The 21266-nt window shown below is 49.0% G+C and overlaps 1 protein-coding gene across 1 annotated transcript in view; it reads right to left on the bottom strand.

The window, feature by feature from the left end:
* EPHB1 (EPH receptor B1) overlaps positions 1-20945 on the bottom strand; it is a 459890-nt gene extending 438945 nt beyond the window's left edge. Inside the window, exon 1 of the mRNA XM_023187903.2 lies at positions 20520-20945. Within this exon, the coding sequence (XP_023043671.1) occupies positions 20520-20577 (58 nt within the window). The 5' untranslated portion in view covers positions 20578-20945. The remainder of the gene's footprint in view (positions 1-20519) is intronic.
* Between the last annotated feature and the right edge of the window lie 321 nt (positions 20946-21266).

Here is a 21266-nt window from a genome sequence, read left to right as displayed (position 1 = left end):
GGTGAGGTGGGTGGAGCATTTGAGATCAGGAGTTCGAAAGCAGCCTGGGCAACACGGTGAAACCCGGTTCCTACTAAAAGTACAAAAAAAATTAGCTGGCTGTGGTGGTGTGTGCCTGTAATCCCAGCTACTCAGGAGGCTGGGGCATGAGAATCGCTTGAACCCAAGAGGTGGAGATTGCTGTGAGCCGAGATCATACCACTGTCGCTCAGCCTGCGACAGAGCGAGACTCTGTCAAAAAAAAAAGCCGTTCTATCTGTTCAGGAAGCCATTCAGAAACACCTCAGAGGCAGAAGGACAACGTGCTGAGGACATGGCGTGTGGCCCCAGCATTTACCTTGGGCGGTTACTTAATCTTTCTGTGTCCCAATTTCCATGCCCCCCCAAAAACAAATGTTTACTGATAAATAAATACGGCACAATAACAACAACTGTTGAAACTAGGGGCAGGGGGTATGGCATGGGTGTTTACTGCAGCATACTTTTGACTTTTCTGTACTTTTGGAAATATTCATAATAAATAGGTAAAAAAACAAAATGTCCCCAGGTCAAAACTGATATATGACCCCATCAAAGAAAGTCCCTGGCATCAAAATAGCTGAATAAAAATAGCTACATTAAACAGCTGCACCAATCCTCCACAGCATTGTGGGAATATAAATTGGTTCAGCCTTTTTAGAGGGCAACTTGCAACATCCATCAAACTTTGAAACAAGGCACACTGTTCTCTTAAACTTTTTATTTTAAAGAAATAGCAGTCACACAAGGAAGTTGCATGAATGGAACCGGAAACCTCCATGTTCCTTTTACCCTGATTCTCCAATTTTTAACATTTTGCCACATTTGCTTTTTCATATTCTCTCTCCCCACCACATATATTTTATGGTACAATAGGATATATCATAATATGATATTACATATATATTTTTATTATATACACATTTATTATATCATATGCACACATTTATTTATTTTCGTCCCAGAGCCCTCTGACAGCACGTTGCATACTTCATGTCCATTTACGCCTTAATTCCTCAATATTTGTTTCCTAAGAACAAGAATATTCTCTTATTTGACCACAGTGCAGTTAGAAATTTGGAAATATTAACATTTTGTTATAATACTTTCATCTAAGGAGACTCACTCCCTGAATTTCGTAAGGCTATATTCCAATTTTGTCTATTGTCCAAATCATATCCTTTAAAGCAATTTCTTAGTATAGGATTTGTTACATTAACTTGTCATGAATCTTAAGTATTCTTTAATCTAAGACAGTTCTTTTTTAAAAATACTCAAAATAAGTTTGTTAATTTATTTAAAGAGGCTGCTTCCCTGATGCAGAAATTTACAGACTTGGACTCTCGATCCAGGCACAGCCGAATTTAGTTGTTTTGAGGCGAGGCCTGAGGGTCTGCATTTCTAACAAGCTCCCATGGGAACCCAAGCCCTGGCCCAAAGGCCACACACTGAGTGATGACACCAAAGAAGACCGTCTGTGAAAAGGTGGTCCAGACGACCACGAGATGCATCTTGCTTTCCTCTGAATGAAGCTTTGTCTGCAATGGCAACTGGACCCTGGGACTTGGGACACAACACGACACACAGCCTTCCCTCACAGGAACACCTCCTGGGCTTTCTGGAGCCAGGAAGTCCAAGACAGAGAGGCACAAGTCACTGAGGAAGGCTTTTCTGCGGGTTCCCCATTTCAGATGATTCTGGCCCAGGGCAGGGAAGCCTGTTGAGAAGAGAATTCCTATGTCCCGCCTTCTCTATCAGCACCAATCCACTATATCTTCATTAGGTACCTCCTCCTCCAGAAAGCCATCCTGGTTACCATACCCACTCTAAACTCTCTGTCCTCTGACCTCCTACAACACCGAGCCCCTGGCTATATCACCGAGCACTTACTGGAATGTAATTGCTATTCCAGGTACCTTTTCTCTCCCTTCTCCATGCTTCTGCTTCTGCTACTTCTCACTCATGATATGCATCCTCATTACTCTCCCCTCTATATGTTCAAGGCCCAGCTTACCCATAAGTGTACCCTAGCAAAAAGTCTCTTCAATGGCAGATTCCTTGCCTGAACCATCTTCAAGCATCTCCATTCAGCAGCAGATACATTAGTCTGATCTCCACAACCAGACATTCAGGTTTCCTACGCTTCCATTGCTTTCATTTGCTACAAGTCCCTGGTTTTCTTGCCATGGTGGCATGCGCATCAGCCTCTCCCTGAGTGATCCTGGGCAGTGTGACAGGAGTTCACTCCATCCATCCGTCATTTACCAAGTGCCTACTCTGTGCCAGGCCCTGGGGTAGACTCTGGGGGCCCTCAGGGAGTCTCAGACAGTGGCGGTGCCTGCTTTTCTCAGAGCCAGAAGTGATGCAACGTTAGCATCAGCTGCATCGTTGCTTTTGAGCACAAAAGGTGCTTGTGAGAAGTGACACAGGGCCCAGCAGATGGGCCTTGAGGGCACCACTGCAGCCTTTGCATCCTTGTCAATTGTCACCTCCCCTATGATTACTGTGATCACTGACTGTCATCATGCAAATAACAGCAAACATGGCTGAAGTGCCTACATCATCCTCAGTGTTGGAAAGCCTGTACAATCCTGAGCCTGTCATTGAAAGCTAAGAAATGAGCCAAAGGCATTCTCTATGGCTTGAATGCCACAAGAACCAGAAAAGCTGGAAACCTCGGGAGTCAGAGCAGCTGAGAAAAAGGTGATGAACAGCCTGGGACACTCAGTGTCCTATCAAATGGGCCCAGCCCTGAGAGTCCAGGGCTGGGCTTGAGGGTGCTTCCTGTGCATGATTTCAGACCACCATTCACAGGACATCCTGCGCAGAAAACTTACACTTTTCTCCTCTAAAAGAAAGCCCAAAACCAAAAGATACCTGTTCCTGGAGAAGCAGGACCCTTGGGAATTTCTAGCTGATTTCTGCTGCCACTACCACAGAGGTACAACTGCTCCTGCAATGCCAGGGAGAGGCAGGAGCATGGCCTTCCTTCCTACTGAGGAGTGTGATGGAGATGAGATTGGAACTGGAGGGGATGTATGGGAAATAAACACAGAGTAGCACAATCTCAGGTCATGTGAATTATGGCTTCCTGCTGAGGCTCACACACTGCCCTAACAAAAGCCCACTTTCTGAGGTCCTGGCCCCTGTTTTGGGGCACATTTCTTCCCTGGTCATAAACCACCATTCATGTTGAGATGATCACGGCCCATCCCTACCCCGCTTCCAGGAATGAGACCCACCCAGCACAGCTACCAATTATGGTCTTCTCAGCACAACAGGGCAACCCAAATTGTCTGGAAGTAGTGCGAGTGGGGTCACTCTGCCACCTCCAGACAACCATCCACATTGAAAGCATACCCAAAACATAAAACCCAACAAAAAAATATGGACAAAATAGCTAAACATCCATTTCATTGGAGAATATATATGAGTGGCTAATAAACACATGACAAGCACATTAGGGAAATGAAAATGAAAATAAACAATGAGATGCCATGACACACCCACCAGGGTGGTTAAAATTTAAGACTGACAACACCAACTGCTGGTGAGGATGTGGAACAACTGGGGGTCTCATACACTGCTGGAGGAAATGCAAGACGCTTCAGCCACTTTTGAAGACAGACTAGCAGTCTTTTACAAATCAAACTTACACTTACCGTATTATCCAGTTATTTCCCCAAACAAAATGAACACCTATTTTTCATTTTGTGTTCACATAAAGACACGTACTCAAATATTCACAGTAGCTTTAATTATAAAGGCCAAAAACTATAAGCAAATGTCCACCAACTGTGAAATGGATAAACCAGTTGGGATGTATCTATGCAACGGAATACTACTCAGCAATAGAAAGGAAGTATAACACGCCACAAAATGGATGAATCTCAAATACTTACGCTAAGTGAAAGAAGCCAAACAAATAAAGAGTACATGCTCTATGATTCCTTTTCTACGAGCTTTTAGAAAAGCAAAACAATGGAACCAGAAATTCTATCAGTGGTTGCCAAGGATCAGCAGTAAAGTGAGGCACATGACAGGGAAGGGACACAAGGGTGATGAGAACGATCTGTATCAGGTGTGCAGGGTGGCTACACGACCGCACTCATTTGTGAACCCTCATGGAATTGTAATATATGTAAATTATGCTTCAAGAAAGTTTATTTTTTCCAAAAATGGACCCCAACTCAAGTAACTATTTTCACATCCCTTGAAGTCAAGGCAGACATTCAGCGAGCAGGCACTGGCATAGCCATATTTGTTAAATTCCTGAAATGCTTCCACACCTACTGCCAAGTCACTCCTGCCTGAGGCTTCTGAGTTACTCCTGTGCTCTAGTCCTTCTCCGGGTTCTCCTGGATCTCCCTAGGAGATCCAACAGCAGGGCTAATACTTTCTCAATAGGGAGCCTCCTGGACCAGCTAAGGTGGACATCCTTTCTGACTGTTTAGGGCCATACTGGGTAAAACTGATTTGGGAAAAAATAGATAGTGCAGAGTTGAGCTCTAACTCAGCTGAGGGCCCACTAAGTCACTGCCAGGCTTATTGTGTTTAGATCATGCATTCTCAGCAAGGTGAAAACTGATTCTTGGCAAGGAGGAAGATTAAAAAGTCTTAGATCTTATAACGGTTTGTGGCCCACCAAAGGACCTCAGTACATCAACAGATGTCCACAAAATCTGTGCTATTAACATTCACAAGGTGTGGGGTGGTCAGGAAAAAAGTGTCTTAAAAAGGCTCCTTAGGCCAGGCGCATTGGCTCATGCCTGTAATCTCAACACTTTGGGAGGCAGAGGCAGGTGGATTGCCTGAGCTCAGGAGTTCAAGACCGGCCTGGCCAACATGGTGAAACCCTGTCTCTACCAAAAATACAAAAATTAGCCAGCCACGGTGGTGCTCGCCTGTAATCCCAGCTACTAGGGAGGCTGAAGCAGGAGGATTGCTTGAATCTGGGAGGCGGAGGTTGTAGTGAGCTGAGATCGCTCCATTGCACTCCAGCCTGGGGACAGAGCAAGACCAAAAAAAAAAAAAAAAATACCTCCTTAGTAGCAGCAACTATGAGAATAAGGAATCAGGTTGAGAAATGCTGGTTTAACTGCAAGAACTTTGTGATAGTGCGAACCTGGACACCACAGCCCCAGCCCCCAGACCTGAGGGTGGAATTCCCACCTGGGAGGCTAACCTGTGCAGAGGGTGTTGTGGGCATGTCTAGGTGGGAAGTAGGAGGTCAGCTGGGAATGTGGGAAAGGAGGAGGGGCCACACGAGCCCTCACAGTCCTTTATGGGACTCCCCTTCTGGGGAAAAGCGGTTGCTCACTCTCCCTCCTATGAAAGCCTTTAACACAACTCAACTCAGCAAATGCTCAGGAGGACCCCTGAGGACCAGTACCCTGCGAAGCTTAGGCTAAATATATAGAGAGAGATGGTTGCAACTAGGACGGCACACTCAAGTCTGGCAGAGAGACACATAGAAACCCAAGGACTCCTACCCTTTGCTCCCAACATCTTATCTTTCCATTCCTATCTGGAGTTCATGATGGGAGAACTACACCCAAAACATTTGGAGTTTTCAACTGGTATAAGTAATGAAGACAACTTCTAAATTAGAAGAAATTAAGTGCTGTAGCTGATTCCCTGGCTTTGTCAAGCTCAGCTGAACCAGAGCCTCCCTGGAAACACTTGCTTTGTACGCTGATACATTATGACGATACTATAATTGTTCTCTCAGTCTTTTCCCAGATATTTAATAACAACGTGAAGTGGGAATTGCAAAGGTCAGTCCTCCTGTAGAATGAGCGTTCTTCTCATTGTCCTTTCCTGAATAGCATCTTCCATTTGCCAGGCTGTTCTATACCAGTGAGCCCTGGTGGTGGAGGCCTGGTGCTGTTAAAGAAGCAGCATCACCTACTCAGGGCAGAATATTCTAGTTTGCTAAATGGTCCAGAGTCACTGTCTTTCTATATCATCTGCATAAATACACACATACACACACACACACACACACACATACACACATACACACACACACACACACACACATACACACACACACACTCTTCCTGTGCTACCCATGCTTCAAGCCCAAGAATGGAAAGAATGTTAACTGCCAAAACCAGAGAAACCAGGTGATATACATATGTGCATACTCACTTGGTCAGTTACTCTTGTGCTTGGTTAGGTGAGAAGATTTATTTCCTATGACCTCAGATCAACAGAGTCACATACCTATGTTAAAACTTTCTTTATGTTGAAAGCTCACAATAGTTCACAAATGGGTCTGTCTTAGCAGGATGCAGTATGTGAGCAAGGACTAGGAAGCAGCAGTGCCCTGAGCTCTCATCACTCCTTGGCATGTTCTAATGGCCTGCCTGATCTTGTGGTAGTCATTCCTCCTCAGTGAACCTCAGCTGCTACATCCATTAAATGGACCTAATTCGCTGCCTGTGTGAAGACAGGACTCTCTTCCAATGCTGAGATCTGTGACTCTTTCTGAAAACATATCAGAGGGCAGCTTTCAGGAACCATTGGATTATCTGGGGCATTTCAGTGTGAGGGTTGCTCAGAAGTCTGCATGCTCAGATAAAGCAGGGAGTAATGGCATTATAATTCAGAACTTGTGTGATGCTGTTAGTGAATGCGCTTCATGTCTAGGCAGGGCTTGGTTTGGTAACTCAGGCACCATAAAAGAGGGCGATGTAGCCCTGGCAGTCTGTGTCAGGGAGTAGCTTTGTACCTAATCCTGAGGGCAGGATAGTTGCTAAGGAACCATTGAAATGCAAATGAATTGGCAAATACTTAGCAGCAAGATATCAGAAAAGGGTGGGGAGGAGATGCTCTGAACAAGTTAGTCAGGTGAGTGAAAGGAAAATTACTTTCTCCTGATTGGGAAAAGAAAGCCAAGGGTTTTCATGCAGCTCAGCAGCATTGTGCTACTGTTTTTTTTTTTTTTTTTTTTTTTTTAAATCTGTTCTTTTTCTGCTTAGCCAGGAGTAGAAGAAAGTTGGAGCCAAGAGCAGGGAAGTTGGAAGGGCAAATGAAGCTTTCTTCTGATAAACTCTAAGTACATTTTAGATCACTCTCTCTCTCAAATGGGAAAGAGATATCTGAGGTATGAAAAAGGTAGTCTGCAAATGACTTTGAAGATCTACCATCTTATACAAGACTTAAAACCTAGCGGAAAAAGTACATCAAAAACTGTGAACAAATATTCTACTGATGCAAAATGTAAATTCCAGGTGAGACTAGGCCATAATTGATAATAGTGAAAAAGAAGGGAAATGAGCCAGCTCGTTGTACCTATCAGTATGCATTTCTTTCATTGTTGCTCTCCAATGGATATCCAATTTAAATGCAGTGGTTAAATTCAGATGCTCTGGTATCTACATTGGAATCAGGAGATTACAGTGAGAAATTACGGCTCTTCACCCATCGTTTTTCTCATCTTGCCCCTAAATAGGAACCCTCCTCTTTCAGTCTAGTTGAGACGCCCTAATCTAAAAATCACTTTACCTTTAACCAAACACCACTGCTATCGGCCTATTCATCACTTTAAATTTGATCATGATGCTCAGGAAGATAGGGAACACTCCATCAAGAAAGAACCTGTTTGTCCAGCTGTCTCCAGCCCTCTCTTCCTGGGTTTTTAACTTTCCCATCACTTTCTGTTTCCCTGCCTTTTCATCTTCAGGACCATCACAGCCACAGATACCTCCTTCTTCTGTCCAGAATCCATATACTTTCCTTTATTGGACCTACCATCTCTCTTACTTGGTTGCATAATTTAGCTGTCCCAGGAAGATTGATAGGTGTGGCCTATCAATCACAAGAATGCCTTCCCAGCACCCATTCTTGCTTCTCCTGGACAAGCACCCTGACAGTTTTGTGACCAGTTCTCCCCCATCTCAGGCCAGGCAGCTTGATGGGTCTGAGCTAGCCCTACCCCCTCAGCTATAGAATTTCATAGACACATGACCCAAGCCTGGCCAATGAGTGTATTTCAATTACCCTGGTAATGGTGCTTGGTTCATGGAGAGGCTCAGGACCCAAGGGAAGCCCAGGAGGCAAAACTTCTTCAGCGTTTGCTAGAGCTACAAGGAGTGAGAATTCATCTTTCTGCTGAAGTTTCAAGAGAATATGAGTTTGATGCTGCCAGCAGCCACATGACCATCTCGTGGGAAAGCCTGTCTGAGGATGAAGTCAACATAAATGACTGTGCTGATTAGTCTCCATTCATCCCTGCAGACCCATTCTCTACTTTTTTTTTTTTTTTTTTTTTTGCCATTTTCTATGCCCCTGACCTCTATGAACTGCATCAACCAGACTTTCATGCCCTCTGCCTTCTTGCTGAATTCATCATGTGAGATGCCGGCAGGAGATGATGTTTAAGAGGAGGAGAAAGGTTTCAAGGAACACAAACCCTCCTCCTTCACCCTCCATGCATGATCTGGGCAGCAGCTGGATTCCTCTATGTCTCACTCCTGTCAGGGAGCTCCTCTCTCATACTGTGGCTCTTGCGAGGTCCTGAGAGCATTGGGGAGTATCGGCTTCCCACTATTGTCAGTCCCTGGGTACATCCCCATCCTTATTGGTTCCCTTAATGTTGTTCACACCTCTGCAGAGAGTCTCTTCATTAAACCCTCTTCAGTAAACCCTGTGAGAGTGCTGTTTTCTGCCAGGACCTTGGCAGATGTAGACACAGAACTAAGGAATGAAAGCAGGGAGTCAGTCTTGAGACAGCACTGGTGCCCTGGATATAATCATAACCAAAGTCCTAAACTTTTTTCTCTCTCTCTCTCTCTCTGTCTCTCTCTCTCACACACACACACACACACACACACACACGCACACGCACACACACACACTCCTTCCCCAAATCCTTCCCACTCTAAGTCTGACCCTCTCATTTGGTTTCTCCAAGCAGCTGATGTGTAACCGCTATACCACATCCATCAGAGTCTATCATATGCCCTATTACAGCCTGTAGTCTGTGTGGCTCTGTCTCCCCCACCAGTCTACTCATCAGTGAGCTCCCTGAAGGAAAGTCTGTGTCTTCTTTATCTTGGTGTTTTCCATTCCAAGTACAATGCTTCTCATGTAGATGCTCAATAAATGTGTTCTGAGTGAGTACTTGTGACACTGGTGGCTCCTAGGCAGTGCTGAGAGTTCTGTCTCTCTGCCCTCACTCCCCACTTGCCTCTGTAAAATGTGAGCTCTCAAGTCTGGAAGTGGCTCTGGCCTTACTTGGACACCCCAGAGATGGGGATGCATCATCTCTCAAGGCAGCCTATTCCATCTTGGTTCAGTTTAACTAAAAAGAATTTTGTAATCAACCCAAAATCTATCTCCCATGCAGAGTAAAACCTAAGCCACTTGCTAAGAATGCACTTCAAGTATTCACAAAGAGGTCCTCCCTTCCCCTGTTTTAAGTTGTCCAAGCCTGCACCCATCACTCTCAGTCACATCATTTTTTTACTCCCTTTATAGTTCTTTCCTGAAATTATATATACATTATTTGTCTTTTTCATGTCTGTCGGTTCCCCCAATAGGATGTATGCTCCCAAGGGCTGTAACATTTCTGGTTTTTTGCATACTGCCTGGTACTTAGTAGGAGATTAACAATATTTGTTATTAAGTGTTGAATGAATGAGGTATCATATCTCCACCCCCTTCCCACCCTTCCCGTAAGTCCCTTTCTAGGTTTATCTAAATCATTGTTCTCCTACCTCTCCTAAAATATTTCAATTATTAATTGTTCCAACCCCAAACTTAGTGGTTTTCCACAATTACTACATTTATTTTGTTTGGAATCTGCAGTTTGGACAGTGTTCTGTGAGGAAAGTTTGTCTCTCCCTACTCAGAGTTAGCAAGGGTGCCTGGAAAGATGGGGTTGCAACAAACTGAAGACTCTTTCATTCACACTTGGCCTCTCATGCTGGCTGTGGGTTGGGACTTGAGCTGAAGCTGGCGCTAGAAATTCTACATGACCCCTTCATGTTACCTGGCTCTCCTGACAATATGGTAGCTGGGTGACAAGGGCAAGTATTTCAAGAGAAACAGAGAGAGTTAGGTGGAAACTGTGTTGTCTTCTATGACTTCACTCCAAAGTTATGCAGAAATACTTCTGCCATATTCCATTCATTACAGTGAGTCCTAAGGCCAACCCATACTCAAGGGGGATAGGAATGAGGCTCCACATTTTGATAGGAAGAGTATAAAAAAATTGCAGATATGTTTTAAATGACTACATAGGACATGATCTCAGGTTTTTAAGTGTTTGTTGATCTTTTCCTTCTTGTTATTTATTCATTATGTCACACTTATTGACACCTCCTATGTGCCATGTGCTGGGGGTGCTGTGTGCTGGGGATGCCATGACAATCAGGATAGAACCCATGCTTCAGAGGCTCACTGAGCTGTAGGGTATCCAGCAAAATAAACAACCAACTGGAGACCAGTGTGGAATGTGATCCTATAGAGGGAAGCAGAGGCGGCTGTGGGGGCACGCAGAGGGCAACCCAATCCAGCGTGGGGCAGGAGAGAAAGCCTTCCAGGAAGAAGTGATCACTGTGGTGAATTCTGAAGAATGATTTAGGGTTAGCCAGAAAAGAACAGTAAGACTTGCAACACAAGCAGAGCAAGCAGGTGCAGACTCACAGGCACATGGGGCAGATGAGTCAGAATGGCCTCTGTGTGGGTGAAGGGAAGGAGATGCCCAGGGCATGTGCATCTCTGCAGCATGTGCACCTGTGGACACGTGTGTGTACACACGTACCTGTGTGGAGCTGGGAAAGGAGGTGCTGCTGGGCAGGAGGGCAGGAGGCAAGGAGGACCCAGGTGATGTAGGGTCTTATGATGATTGGCCCTGAAGGTGCTAGGGAGCCAGCAACGGATTGACACCTGTGGTGTGACCGGGATTAAACCAAATACTACACTATCGTCCAACACCCAAAGTGTGTTCTGACCAGTGCCTGCCCCAGGTCTCTGAGCACCTGTCCAAAATGTGGTGGATTTTCTGATACTGACACTTTGTTCCTTGCCATCTAGTTTACAGCCTGCATTCCACCATCCCAGACCATTTGGAGGCATTGTCAAAGGAGCTGAGAGCGTCCCCGGATGGACTTTCTGGTCCTGTGACAATGGCCCCCAGGAGCAGACAGCCCTGGAGGAACCTGCACAGATAGTTCAGGAGCAAGAATTCACATGAAACCACCTGGAATGAGGCCCCTTCCCAATCCCCCACCCCCAGCTCACCTCCTGGCTCCAGCCGCAGCATCAATGAGAAAGCCAAGGGTAAAGGTCCTATGTTGATGTGCTGGAAAAATACCAAGAGGAAAACAACAGAACAATTAACTGCAGGGCCCAGCTGCCTTTCACAGATAAGGCATTCTCTCTGCTGCCACCGTCAATGAAGCCACCTGCAATTATTCCTCATCCTCCTGCTCAGCCCTTTCCACTGCCACGGCTCCAAGGGAGACTGGCCACTGTCCAGTGGGACTAGGATACTGAGGGATTTCTCTCCTCAACATCCCCCAACATGTTCTTCCATGCTCAAAGCTGATGCTAAATCCTAGTTTCCTTCTCTAATGTCGTAAGTCTGCACCTGGCCAGACGGAAAAAAGCAGTCAGAGCTCAAGAAACAACATGGCCCCAGGTCAAGGGTAAGCAGGACAGAGTCCACAAAGAAGAAGTCGCAGAAGTGCCCAAAGACAAACAGCAGCAGCTGGTCCTTCCTCTGAAAGGTGAGCCTATGGAAGGGAGTACCAGAAGACCTGTACTGTGCCCTGATTCCCCCCGCCAACACACACCCACCAAGATTCAGGCACAGATGCCAACTGCAGCCATCTAAGCAACACAGCTTATCAAAGACAATATCTAGATGGACATTGATATGGTTTAGCTGTGTCCCCACCCAAATCTTAACTTGCGTTGTATCTCCCAGATTTCCCATGTGTTGTGGGAGGCACCTAGGCCAAAGGAATTGAATGCATCATTGGGGCCCGTCTTTCCCGTGCTAATGAATAAGTCTCATGAGATCTGATGCGTTTATCAGGGGTTTCCACTTTTGCTTCTTGCTCATTTTTCTCTTACAACTGCCATATAAGAAATGCTTTTCGCCTCCCACCGTGATTCTGAGGCCTCCCCAGCCATGTGGAGCCATAAGTCCAATCAAACCTCTTTTTCTTCCCAGTCTCAGGTATGTCTTTAGCAACAGCATAAAAATGGACTAATACAGACAGGCAGAAAAGAAAAAAAAAAAAAAGCCAATAATGACCACAGTGGGGGTCTGACTGGCAGGGGCACATGGGAAAGGCAATGTGCAACAGGGAAATGCAAACCGAGAAGGAAAAAGTTTTCCTCCAGCTGTGGAATAGGTGGGACAGCTCCAAAGAGTGAGAAGAGAGTCTCGCCACAGGGTCCGAGCATTGACACCAGAGCAGGACTGTCTGTACCTTTGATGGCACCTGGCAGGACAAGGATAGACACCTCCTGGTTAACACATGCTCACTGATTTAATTCACAAATAAGCAAAGTTAAATGGAAAAGGTGACTGAACTGGGAGGCAGAGGCCCAGGGAGTTCGGCAAACTTTAGTTTGAAACTTCGCTCTTGAGCCAGTTAACTTCTCAAAGCCTCAGCTACCTCATCTGTAAAACGGGAGAAAGAATGCTTAGATGCAAAGGGTATGGGGACCAATACGTATAAAGGGACCAGCACATGATAGTGCTCAATGAGTGGTTGGGAGCATAATCTAATCCTGGATCCAGCATTGTCAGCCTGTAGGGCTCCTGGAAAGTTTCTTCCCTTCCCTGAAACTGACCTCCAGTCCTGCTTCTGACATGTCAAAACTGTGCAGACAAGCCTGATCCCTTGCTGGCTCCCTCAGGCTTACACGGCCGCTGTAATCAGTCCCAGGGACCTTAGAAGCTACTGCCAAGCTACAGCCTTGGGCCCCTGCTCCCCTCACTTGTCCCCTCCCTTTCTGACCACCTGCCTCTGCCCATTTCTCTGTTCATTATCACCTTCACAGGGAAATGGAGAAGCAGAGCGAGGAGGTTAAATTCAAATCGGTCATTTTGTCACTTGCCACCAGGAAGTGGGAGGGGAGAGATGAGAGGCGCAGGGCCTCAGGTGCAATCTGTGGGCAGAAATGAGTCCTGGTAATTCTCAGAAAGTCTACTATGTGTTTCTACATTGGCCCAGTTCTGCTACAGAGAACTCTGGGGGAACCTTCCATGAGCACCCTCCTTAAGCAGCTGCTAGTGGTGTTGTCTGCAGGTGCTGGGATTTCGCCTGACCTGGAGAAACATCTGTACTGGTGATGGGGGGTGGGAAACAGGACCTTCTTTATCACCTTTTCCCTGTTTTCACAAGTAGATCATCTTGAAACCTGAATCACCAGCAGGGTCATTATAGTGTAGTGAAGGGCCCCCTGATCTTTAGCTTTGGGCATCCTCCCACAGAGCTAACACTCCATGCTTGCTGGAGAGTGAGTGAGCAGATGAATAAGATGCTTTTCCTGCCCTAGAAGACTGAGAGCATAATGAACCATTTGCTAGGCTGTCGAAATGAAATCTTCTCAAAGTTGGAAGTAAACATACAAGTCAGTTACAGTGAGAGGCATCTGGCAGATAATGCTACATGGTACCAGTGGGGACCATGACCCCAATCCTGTCTGCACCACCTGCACAATCCTGGGCCTGCTGCTGGCCAGTGGGAGGTCCCTAGAGTACAGTCTTCCCCACGGAGGGCTTTCTCATGGAGGGCACTTAGCCTTCGTGATGTTGGCTAAGCTCACTCTTTCCTATCTCTGATACCTGAAAATCAGATGCTGAGCTGCCTCCTACAGAACCCCTGACAGGCTACGAAGATCCATGCCCCACCCATGATTTGCCAAAGGGTCACCATGCCTCAGATTGGACTTTATCTACAATTGTCAGCCCCTGCTTCTACAACTGCTTCTACCCCGGGGTGTGCATCCACTCCAAGTCCCTGCTACTCTCTCTACCATAACGATCCTTCCTCCAGTCTATTCAACAACAAGAAAAGCGAGGCACAAGGAGGGACAGAGCTAACCCTGCACTTGTTTGCTTCCTGTACCTTAAGACAGATAGAAAGTGGTTTTCCATCAACAAAGAAGAACCAACCCATTGCCCTCCAGGCCTCCCTGGAAAGTGTGTTACCAACTTTCTAACCCCCAGGGGAATGGTCAACAAAAGCTGGCAAAGTGGCTCTAATACATCAGATATCAGGGACCTCTGATGGAGCAGATGGTCTGATCTCACCCCTCAATGCCCCCCACCCAAGCATAGTTAAGCACTCTGACACGAGGGTCCCACCTACAGATACAGCTTGAAATGGAATCTGCAGAAGTTGAGGAATTTCTCATGCAAAATTTTGCTTTTAAATATGAAATCTTTCCCAAGGCATTACTTTATTATTACAGTAATTTCCTCAGAAGGGCAGACATCCAATGCTCTGTTTCTCCACCATCTTTGGAGACATTGAAATCTGACAGAAATATTCAAGTTGCTTAAGTGGCTAGTGCAGAAGAGGGAGACATAAAAAGAGCTCTTCCAAGGAATGCAGACTCCTGGAATCCAGGTGCAGGAAGACGCTCTTGACAGTCAATGGAAGATAGGTAAGGGTTCGGTGTGCCCCCTCCACTGCCCCCAGAACACATGGGGTCCCAGGTTTATCTTCTTTGGGGACATTTCTCTGACAATCATTTCTTCTTTGGGAGGGCTGGTCAGGGCAGAAAGAGGACAAATATACCAGTCCTTATTAGAAAGTGTGCTGCAGGACAAGTCTCCAGCCCTGTATCTAAGAGTGTATAGGGCTGCAATAGGGGTGGGAATAGTGGGGTAGGAGTAAGGTGCAGAGAGGGAGCTATATAGAAACTGGAGCTTGATCTGAAGTGTTGAGATTGTCTGAACATTTTGCTCATCTCTTCTTGCATGACCATGGAAACCTAAGCCCCCAGTAGCCAATGAAGTCCCCAGTGCCCAATGGCAGAGTCAGCACTAGAACCCTTCCCACCCCTGGATTCCAGCTGATATAAGTCTTCCTTCATGCAAAGCCTTCAAAAGTGGTGGAGTAAGGTGACTAAAAATATAGACTACAGAGCCTGACTGCCTGGATTCAAATCCAGGCTTGGCCACTTACTAGCTGTGTGACCTTATCAAATTACTTAACTACTCACTCAGTCTTCTCACCTGAAAAATGTGAGAGGAGTTGATTATAATAATACCCACCTGATAGGTTTTGTAAGGATTAAGTGAATTAGATCTCATTAGCAGTTTCCAAATACACTGGTGCCAGGCTGTCTGCATGTGAATCATTGGGGCCCTTCGGTAAAATGCAGATCCCCAGGCCATTCTGATTCAGCAAGTGCCGAGTTGGGCAAGACCTACCAGGACTTCCGACTGCAACCTGGTTTAGAAACATTCCCCTTGGCAGTGTTTCCAGGAAGCACATACATCAGGATCTTCAGGAAAGCCCACTTAAAATGCTGATTTTTAGGATCCATCCAAACCTGCTGAGCTTTTAGGGTTAGGACCCGGAAGTCTGTAGCAAACTGCCCAGGTAACACACTACCTGAAATCTGAGAAACACTACTTGAGCTGGTATTCCCCTCTTTGGGCTTCCAAAATTGCCTCTACCTTTTGCCCATGCTAGAAAAGCACTATGCATCTAAGCCTTAGTGATACTAAGAACATTTAAAGATTAACTATATATTATTTTAAATTTAGTAATAGACTTTTTTTTATTTTAATAGCATCTTACTTTCTTTTCAATCTTGTACAGAGTGTGTCCTTATATTGGTTATTACTTGTCCCTACCCCTATGGTTAGAATAAGCGGGTGTCATGACCCACTCAACACAGAAAGACACTGTGGCCAGGGGGACTGGGTAATTTTTCCAAGCAACAGAGCTGGGAGATGAAAAGGCAGGTGGAGTACTCTGGCTTCATGATCCTGCTATCTGTCACCACCCATGCTGATTCCATCTCTATCCTCATGGCCAGACCTCCCTCCTGACCCATATATTCCTTTCATTGCCCCGAGATCACAAAATTTATTCAAGCAACTAAAGAACATGTAGTTTCTACTAAATAGGAAGTACACATGCTAGATCCAGAGGAGGGGGTCAGGGTGCTGTCCTGTGTCCCCTAGCATCGCCCTTCTTCTTTGGTCCTATTTGCTTTATCAAAGATTACTTCTCAATGGGTAAAATTAAATGAGAGCCACACCATGCCTCTGCCTCATGGGCTTTTCTTAAAGCACATCTTGATCATCGGTACCCATTCTTGTAAGTAAACAAAGTAAGGGCTCTGAGATCTGGATCTGGGTTGCACAAGTCAACAGCATGCAGAAGGGACTGGAGCCGGACACCGTGTGACCTAGAGGCCCTCCCCATGCTCGGGAGCATCACAAGCTGCTGGCTTCCACCAACGCAGAAGGTTTGAGCTGGGACTGAGTCTGGGCCTCTGCAGTTGTTTACATTGCCAAGACTTTTCCCAAGCCATTTCCCAGAGCTGCATTGCCCTCCCTCGCCAGCATTCCATGTGTGGCTTGAGGAGGCAGCTCCACAAACACTGAGTAATGGTGATCATTCCACGTTGCACAGAAAATAAAATCAGCTAATACATGGAATTTTCTCAAATTTACTTTTCTTTCTCAGACATTTTTTAAAATCTTTGGTGCCTGCTAATGCTTACAGGCTCAAGCACGTTCATGGACACCCAAAACAGATGCACACACAGCAAACAAATACTAACAGAAAACGCAGAAACAGCCAATCACTGCCTAGCCTTGTGTCCTGTTGAAGACACGTGGGCTTAGTTTGGGGTTTTCCACCACAAACAGGTAATGGAAATGTAACTGTGTCCAAAATGTGTGCAGTGAAATTCAGTGCCCTAGCATTTCACACTGGGGCATGCCACAAAGGGGCACAGTGATTTAGTCGTGCACTCATGCATCAACAATGCCTACTGGGAACCCACTACTTGTCAAACCTTGAGAAATCTACTACCCAAATACATGCGGACATCCAAGGGTGCCAGGGCCAGGACTTCACTCTAGGCTACACAAAAGAGCAGGTCTCCTGGGAGTATTCCCATCAGTCAGTGTGCTGCAGGTCTCCTGGGAGTATTCCCATCAGTCAGTGTGCTGCGCTCTGAGGCCTTCCGCAGGCGCATGGGTACTCCCTGGACACAGGGAGTGGGACTGGGAGACTGCTTCCGGCAGTTAGCAATTCCAGGTTGCCACCTCCCAGGTCGGCCAATGTGCTTAGTCCAGGGATGCCTCTCTCTGAAGGTGGGTGTCCTCTGCTGCTGTGGCAGAGCCTCCAGAGAAGCCCATGTTTCCAGATCCTATCCCAAAGGGCACAAGACAAGGGGCAGCTCAGAGAATGCAAGCCGTTGCCTTAACTTCACAGACACCAGCAGCCCATTCTCAACAAGCTCTCAGAGCAGGTGGGAAAAGGCACCAGTGGGCTTGAAGAGGCAGTTGTTTGTCAGGACGCTAAGCAAAGAGGCCTAGCTTTGTGTCCAGAAGGCAGAAGGATGTCAGCATTCTTGCCAGCACAGCCTGCCTTACTCCTTTCTGAAGACGGACTTAGCCCCAGCGAACCTTTTCCCTGTAGTGGCATCTCCCGCCTCACAAAGCAGAACTGGCTGGAAATGCGGGAGTGTGGGGGGAAAGGAGGGAAGAGGAGCTTTCTTTCAGTCTGCGTTTCCTACACCCTAAACCAACAGTCCTCCTGCCTGATGATGGGAATTTGAGCCCCCTCCCCTCCCCTCCTCTGCCCCTCTGGCCAAGAAACAACCAGACCCTGCCCTCCTTCCTTCCACCCAGGCAGGGGGTGTCTTAAGGCCCTGCCTTCCTCTGGCCACATCTCCTCACTTGGCCCATGATTGTCACTGTCCCTTTGTCCCTGCCCTGGCCTGGGCTGAGGACCCGCCAGACCTCAGAGCAATTTGCCCTGGGTGCCAAGACCTCACTGAAATTCCACCGCAGACCCCAGGAGAAAGCAGACAGACACATGAGTGTCTGAAATCAGCAGGGAGAGGCGCCCCCTGACCACAGCCGAGTTTGGGAAGGATCTGCTGTCCGTAGGCAGCTCATTGATCCACTTTCTAATCACTATTCCTCACTCATCACGAACCAAATAACGCTGGCCCCAGCCCAGCCAGGCAGGCGGGAAGGCGGCTCCGTGTGTAGAGAGTAGAAAATGAGCCTGCCTGTGTTCATTCTAGGAGAGGAGGGAGTGAATGGTTCGTAATATCCCTGCGTACTGAGTAGGGACCAGGGGGCTGCTTTAATATTCTGCTGAATGTGGCGTTTCTTTTAACCCTTGCTGGAGAGATTTTCAGCCCACAGAGTCAGGCTCCTTCCTGTCAGGCCACTGGCAAAGTTTCCCGGCTGCAGTAAGAGAAGCCACAGCACCAGGGGTAAGTGGCTCCGGAAGGCCTGGGAGTCAGGGCCCTGCATACCTGGTTGGGATCCGACACAATGGCACCCGCGGGCAGCTTCCGGCAAGCACACAGGGATCTCTGGCTAGCCAAGAGGGGCACGGAGGAAACTGACCACGTCCTGATGCCTGCTGTGTTTCTATACGTTTGCTCTCCAAACTACTTCGCTTGCATGCACAGGAACCCAATGCCGACAGCACGCTCCCCAAAGTGGGCACCCATCGCCTCTCAGAGACCCGGGCACTGAACCTCTGGGGACGCAAAGAGCAGCGGGCCGGACCCAGCCTCGGACCGGCATGACGCCGCCCCAACGCTGTAAGTCCAGTCTGGAATTGCCCTCGCAAATGCGCTCACCGGGCTTTCCTGCCCGATTTGGGGGTATATATCCCCTTGAATTTCCAATTTCAACTGCTCCCACACGTGTCTCTCAATAAGTCAAACCCAGGCATCCCTGCGCCAGTGTGTTGACGGCGCTCCACACGGCTCCAGTCTCCTCCTGCACGTTCCAAAAGCAAACCCCTCCTTGCTCCCCTTCCTACAAAGCCCAGCAGTCCCTGAGGGCAGCAGGAGACGGAGGGCAAACAAAAAGCCACCTTCGGAAAAGCAAGCGAGAGCTTTCTAGGCATTAATCGCCGCACCCCCACGCCGCCACCAGAACAAACGTGGGATGTGGTGGTCTTTGCCAAAAGGGTAGGGAATCTTAGCCGCGCCTCAGGGCCCGGAATGCCCCTCCAGCTTCACTTCCAGAAGGGCAGCGCTTTGGCGGAGGGCACCAAACCATCGTGTTTGGGGGAGTTTACACTGGGCAACCGGTCATAGTTTTGCGAGGAATGGGTAACAAGCGGAGCGAGCTCCCAGATAGGAACGCTATGCGGGCGCCAGGAGCTGCGTCTCCCCGGTTTGGAGTCCCCCAGGGGAGTTCCACCCGGCGCAGGACACTGGGAAGTGGGACTGCTAGCCGGACTGCGGCAGCGCATCACCCCTAGAGTTGGTTTTCTCCCGACAACTCCAACTCCGCTCTCCCATGGAGCTGTGTTCCCAGGAGACTGCCGCGGCCGCTGCTAGGCTGCGAAGAATGGGGGCGGGGGAAGGGGCGGGAGGCGGGGAGCTGGGCCGGGATTTCCCACAGGGATTCGCGAGCGCTACCGAGCGCCCAGGCTCCCTGCTGCGCCGGGCACGGTGTCTTTGGAGCGCGCTTTCCAGCCACCAGCCGGAGGCATCGCCAAGTCTGAGCTAGCAGAGAGTGAGGCTGCCCGACGACTCCCGGCCGCCAAGCCTCCTCTCCGGCATGGTGGAGAGGCTGGGAGACTTTAGGTAGGACCGACCACTCACCCCAGCCCACTCCTGTTCCAAGGCTCAAGAGGCAAAAAGGCTGTCCACCTCTCCCCGACTGACCCTGGAAACGTGCATTCCCGCAGGCGCCCGGACCTCCAGACTGGTCCCCAAGGGTACGGCCAATGAACTCGACCCCTCTCCTTCGGCGGCCACTTGCGGGGTACCAGGGCAGAGCTTCTCTGGCCCCCGAGCGCAGTGCTTGCACGCCGAGCAGAGTCCACGAGCCCGTGGGCCGCGAGCTGGGTAAAGGGAGGTGGCGCGCGGCTGCTCAGAAGCGCATCCGTGCCTGGGAGCAGACGGGCGCCAGTACTCCAGGAGCCGGATGGCCAGAGGCACCCCTTTCTCCCCAACGCCTAGCTTTGGCTCTGCCCAGAGCTAAGGAGCATGCACCGCAATGCAGCGGGCTCCGCGCTCTCCGAGCGGGGGCTGCGGGAGACCGAGGCTGCCAGGGAGTGCCGGGGCGAGGAAACCGGGAGACTCAGCGAGTCAGTTTCGGGCGCTAAGAGCCAGCCGGGGGCGCGCCGGTGGGTGCCGCCCAAGCCCCGCGCTCGGCAGCGGCCGAGGCTCCCACAGCTCCTTGCCCTCGGGTCCGGCACTGCAAAGCAGTTAGAGAAACCCCGCGAGCCGCGGAGCACAGCAGTCCTGAGGCGGCAGGTACCAGCAGCCAACTTGCTCCGTGGAGGGTACGTTACCTTCCATCGCGGCCACTGCGGATGCCAGGAGGAGCAGTAGCAGACAATCCAGGGCCATCGCTGGCCGGCGGCCCCCAGGCCGAGCCCGAGCTGAGGAAGCAGCGCCGGAAGAGCGCCACGTCCCGGGGCGCCGCTGCGCTCCCCGCGGGTGGCTTTTCGGTATCCTTTCGCGCTCTCGCCGGGACCTGACTTCCCGGAGCGCTGCGTGGGCGTGGGCAGGAGTGTGCGCGCGTGGGGCGGTGCGGGCGCGCGTGGGTGTGGGTGTGCATGTGTGTGTGTGTGTTTATGGGAGAGGTGGGTGTGTGCGTGCGTGTGTGAGAGAGGGCGAGGGAGAACGAGCCTAGGAGAGCGCGCGAGAGCGAGTGCGTCCTGGTGTCACATTGCGAGCTACAGCGGAGCCTACGGGAGGACGGAGCCGGCCAGACTGACGCGGGAGGGAGCGGGATCCCCCACCATCAGCTCTCTCCCCACCCCTAACACCTCCTGTCCAATCAAGGAATCAAACCTGCAAAATTCCCCCGGCCAATCAGGCGCGAGCACCTCCTTACACTGGCATTGTTAGTTTAAGAAAAACTTTTGCTTGCGAGGCTGTGCGGGAGGGCTCGGAAGGCGCTAGGAGGGGTCCGGGCTCCCCCTCGTGGTGCTCTCGGAGAACCGCAGCGGCCCGCCCAGCTCACTCTGTCCCCACCTAGGGGGCCCAGCGAAGGAGCTGTGGAGGCCTCATGCCCTTACATCCCACCCAGGACC

This window comes from Piliocolobus tephrosceles, chromosome 2 (assembly GCF_002776525.5).
Source record: "Piliocolobus tephrosceles isolate RC106 chromosome 2, ASM277652v3, whole genome shotgun sequence".
Lineage (NCBI taxonomy): Eukaryota > Metazoa > Chordata > Mammalia > Primates > Cercopithecidae > Piliocolobus > Piliocolobus tephrosceles.
The sequence above is the reverse complement of the archived record's forward strand: the minus strand, read 5'-3'. Positions and strand labels throughout refer to the sequence as shown.